Consider the following 5,212-nt stretch of genomic DNA (forward strand, 5'->3'; position numbering starts at 1 on the left):
AGCTTTCCATCCACCAGTACTCCCAAGATAATAAAACCAGTCAACTGAAGTACCAAATGTAACAGAAGCTGGACTCTTTTTAACTGAGGGACTTAAGACAAAGAATTCCACAGGTAAATAAATTCCATAAAACTAACTGTAAGTACACCTCTGCTGAATACAATTCTGAAGACTTCGGTTTACCTGCTAAAGGTACTGCAGTGGTGATCTGATTCACAAACCGGGAGTATTCGGCATGAACCTAGGAAGGATTTTAAAATATTAGACAATAAACACCTATTTACTGTATTGATATTTTGCAGGCAAAAGGCATTTACTGTGCACCCCCATAAAACTGTAAGGGGACGTTGGTTACAGAACACACTATGCACAAGGACAGCAATAATCCAAACATAAAACCTGAAAACAAAAATCCACAGACCAAACCACCAAAACTCCACCGAACATCCCACTAATCCTGCTGGTCTCTGGGACAGATTTGTGTATAACACAGGATCATCTTTCACAGGAAATATGGAGTGGCAGACTAATTACATCAGTAGAGACAAATACAGAGTGGCAAACATTCTTTCAGTAGAGAGAAAATACAAGGAAGCTTTTAGATTCTTTTTACAAGAGACTTTGCAGCCCATACTTGATTATCAACACTAACGGGAAGATCGTCTCACGGGATTTTACTCCATTTGCACACAAATAACAAATGCTGAGAAATTAATTTTCTATGTGTACATGTGAGAGATGTTCCAAGTTTTTTTGGTACAGCCATCACTTTAGGACAGCTAAAGCAGCCAGTGTGGCTCTGGACAACTTCTACAGCTAAAGCAAGGGAAGCCACAGCCATCGGAAACCCCAGGATTCCTTTATGTCTGCATACAATCAGACAATTTCCACCCCCCATTCTACTCCAGAAGCATTTGCATTTTTCCCTTCAAAATTCAACTACTATAGCTCCATCCTGAGAAATATTTATTCACTGCACAAAATCAGACAGCAATACTTGAAGGAAAAATCTATTAGCAAGTCAGAACACACAGACAGTTTCACTGAGAGCATTAACAAAAAAAATAAATTAGCCAGGCACACACTAAAGCTACAACAAGCTCCGAAATCTCCTGTTTGTACGAGCTACTCACGGTTTGCAATAGATTCTCACACAGCTTTTTAGCAGCTGCCAAACCTTCTGGCTTTGGGTGACTGAAAACATATACAAAAATACCTCATAAGCACAAATGTTTCCACCAAATTTGGGAGCTACTTCTTTCATCAGCAACCTTGCTGTCAGAGCTGATCCCTCAGTCACCTCAAGAGGACTCTAGCAGCTCTTTAGCACAATTGCAAGCCAAAGCAATGAGTATTTATTTTCTACTTGAAAATTCAGCTTAGTCTAAATACTGCTAGAAACAAGCACAAACACTGACGATTAGCCAGTGCGTTTTGCACTCTTCCCTTGAAACCTGACATCGCAACAAGCCCAAAAAGAATGCAGCTTTACTGTGTCCCACATAAAAGCAGTATCTTATGGCCGAGTATCACTTTATACTGTATCAACTGGTTGATACGTTTATTGCTTTACAGGGATCTCTCTAAAAACAAAAGTCAGGTTCAAAACCTATTTCATACGCATTAAGCCAGTCAGAATTAAGCATTCCCCAAAGTGATTAAACATTAAGCTACATTCATGAGTGCTCACTGGGATTTTTCGGTGGTGTTTTTTTAAAGCCCTCATACCTGATGTAGATGTACATGGGTTCAAAAGCTTCTCTGCCCGACGCCGGTTCTATGCAACCTGAGCCCTTCCCACGGAGAAAGACTTTGGCACCTGTTTCAATTTGAATGTGCTGCAAGTAAGAGCAACCAGGCCCTTCCACCTTCTCCTTCACATTAAATGTAGGTACAGCATGTTCCAGACCCACAAATAACTTGTCCTGAACATAATGCATCTGGAAATGTAACAGTGAAAGGTTACTACTTCACCCTAAGAACGAGGCCAGAAATCTTATTTCCACGACAGTCAGAACAGTTAAGTGACAGACAGCACAGTCAGCCCTTTGCTCTTCTCTCTCTCTCTCTCCACCCCTTGTCTCTTAGGAGGTCTCATCTGGCTCTCTTCAGACTCAGCCTGATCAGTCCTCCAGTTCTCGCAACAGGCAACAACGGGTTCTATTTTTTGGGTTGTTTTGTTTTAACAAATAGCACATTACATGTGTACTCTGTAACAGGCAACTCTCGTGATCAGCAACATTCCATGAAAGTCACAGAACTGAATTACTCACCCCTGACTGGAATGGAGGTTTTTGGCCAACGGCTGGAGACAACTGAGTAATAGGGGCGGGCTGGTGATAGACAGTAACTGTAGCGCCGTTGAACGTCGGAGTAGACCCCGTGGCTGCCTTCACCACTCCATTAGTAATTATCTCCTTAATTCGGTTAACGGCTCCTAGTTGACAGAATATGAAACTCTCATATTTGAGCCCTTGCCAACTGCCCAGATTCACCTAGTCACTTCACAGTTTGGTTACTTCCCTATATTCTGTGACAGCAGATCTACAGGCCAAAAGATTCCATCTGATGGTGGGGCCCAACGTTAGCATTTTGAGATCGGATCACAAAGGATGGCAACAAGCATCAGGGTTCTTTCTCTACCCCCACCCTGACAGAGCTTAGGCTAATATACAAAAGTAGGCAGCTTTTCGCCCACACGTTCTAGCAAATGCTAGAAACATTCACATTAACCCTGTATAGAATCCACATCTGCACGAATGAGCAAACTGACACGTGAAAAATTGTTTACTGGCTATGGAAAGTTTCCAAAGACAACCAAGGGCAAGCCCATGAACTGATACACAGAACAAACAAGCATCTGAACAGTTGACAGCTTTCCTTTTTTTCCAGCAGGCATAAGCAAGAGCAGTGTTCTTTGTGCTTCCCATGGAAACGTAGGTATTTCACAAAAACTGTTCATACTGGCATACTACCGGGAAGGTTTCCCTGTCACACACCCATTGCACGGGGATCTCGGTGTTATCAGAAAATAAACTTGTACGTAAGGGCTGTACCTGCCCGGGAACCCTATCTACTCCCCCACCTTCTTTGAAGTCTATCAAGAGTATTAGCTTCATGACTTAGAAGATGCAGCACCTTAAGTAGTTTTGAGCAGAGACTTTAACATCAACGTTTAAATGGGGTCTGTTATCAACACAGAGGTGTTTGTAGTACAAATCTACACGGGTCATAAAGACCTTTAGTAAAACCCTTTCATCACTAATAAACGAGAGAAAAGCAGAGTCCTTTGTACACTTACTGTCAACCAATTCCCGTGTCTGACCCTGGACATGAAGGTACAAAGGACGATCTCTGGAAAGGAAATGTCAAATACTGTATTAAACCCACAGGGAACATATGATGATGTATCCCATCTCATTATATTACAGTCATCTAGACACAAAGTCTTCCCTAAAGATTTGAGATACTCTTCAAGCAAGGAAGTAAACACATATTTCTTGGATATCACAGTGCTTCGTAAGCGCAGCTTTGCACTGAAAACTAGAGACAGTCAGAAGTTATTTACATGATGACTTGCTGAAGTTATACCACTGAAAACCTTAATGTGCTTGTCCATGTGAAAGCCTAACTAAAGAAAAGCATCAAGTCTACGCAGTATTAGCTCCCTCCGTAATTGGAAAGTTGCCCATTCTTGGCAAAACGCACATTATTACAGTGTTCAGTTGGAGGAAGTTCAGCACAGCCTGATCTGTCACATTTGTGATTTGTTTGTGGTGGGTTTTATTTTTAACTCCACCCGATCGATATGAAGAAGGTAGGAGAGCAGCTACGCGGTCAGTACTATCACAATGGCCAATGTAGTCGAGACACGTGACAGTCAATGCACTCTGGCACCCAAAGGTGACGCCACCCATGAAAAACAAACCAAACAAAACCCCCACCACTTTGCCACCCAGTGAGACAAAAATAGCAGAAACCCCCAAAAAGAAATACAAACCCTGGTCCCACTTTTGCTTTCTCCTCTGCAGTCATGAATCTCCCTCGAGTAGAAACAGCTGCTCCACTCAGTCGACTTATCTACAAACAATTAAAAAAACCCTGGTGACGAGTTTACCAATACTAACCAAAGCACACACAAAACCCCCAAGGCGGTTGAAGCTACGTTGTTGTATAAAAAGACCAAAAATCATTAACAAAGTGGTGAGAGAATGAATGGTGCCCGCTAAAGGATACTACCTGTGCTAGGTCACCTCTTCACATGACATTTTGTGGAACAAACCAATAAACTGCTAAACAAAATGTCCAAGAAAACATGAGTTCTGTAAAAACAAGAAACTACCCCTGACTATAATTTATTGCAGCCCTATTAACCTTAGGTACAAACATGCTGCCAGACCTAACAAATGAGACTTAGATCCTGAACATACCTCATCCTGAGTCTGTCCTCTCGTCAGCAGGTTTCTGCACGTGAGGGGGACATCATTGATTTCTACCTCTGCCACCACAAGGTCGTCTTTGCTTTTACTTGTAGCTGGTCCCTTTCCCAGAGCCTGCAGCTTCAAAGAAAACCGTTGCAGTTGGAAAGGAAAGATAAACAATGTAAAAAAAAAAACCAACCATGAGTCAAGTACTGTAGAGGTAAGTAGCCTTTTCATTTCCCCTTTCAGTTGTTGAATGGAAAAACTTTACAAGGATCAGCAGAAAGCACATCGTACCTACTACTTAAAAGTAGGTACCTACCTCTTCAGAACCTTGAGCCCATGTAAGATCACTAGTTTTATCTTCAGCACATATTAATAAGAAATTACTGTTTCTCTTCTATAAATGGAGAAACAGATGTAGAAGGAAGCAGTGATGTTGCTCAGATGGAAAGAAGGAATCTTACCCTTGAATTGACATCTCTGACAGAAATCCATGAGACTAATAAAACATGTAATTCATGCTTCTCTCAACTCCCCTTACACGGGCACCGAATTTAGAATTCCTGTCCAAGATCTAAACTCACCCTCACTATAACTGCACTTCCTCATGCAGCTTTTTTTTAAAACAAAAGAATAAAATTTTGTGTCAGTATCAGGTGCTGAGAAAGAAAAAGTCAGAGAATCACAGATTCAGAAGATACAGCAGAAGAGTTGGAGTTCAACAAAGACCTCACAGCTTTTTCCACGTATGGAGAGTTAGACATTACATCCTCCTACTAATTCTGAAA

At 41.6% G+C, this 5,212-nt stretch overlaps 1 protein-coding gene across 1 annotated transcript; it reads right to left on the minus strand.

Annotated features, from left to right (window-relative positions):
• Positions 1-183: 183 nt before the first annotated feature.
• Positions 184-4,559, minus strand: LOC104507538 (UPF0469 protein KIAA0907 homolog; the record flags this gene model as incomplete). The annotated part of the gene is made up of 7 exons (XM_010148856.1): positions 184-241; positions 1,134-1,194; positions 1,729-1,940; positions 2,274-2,437; positions 3,302-3,354; positions 4,001-4,080; positions 4,431-4,559. Coding segments are annotated over 7 exons (757 nt in total), but the record flags the coding sequence as incomplete, so codon positions are not given.
• Positions 4,560-5,212: the final 653 nt, after the last annotated feature.

The sequence above is a fragment of the Eurypyga helias genome, unplaced genomic scaffold (assembly GCF_000690775.1).
Source record: "Eurypyga helias isolate BGI_N326 unplaced genomic scaffold, ASM69077v1 scaffold7923, whole genome shotgun sequence".
NCBI classification, from domain to species: domain Eukaryota; kingdom Metazoa; phylum Chordata; class Aves; order Eurypygiformes; family Eurypygidae; genus Eurypyga; species Eurypyga helias.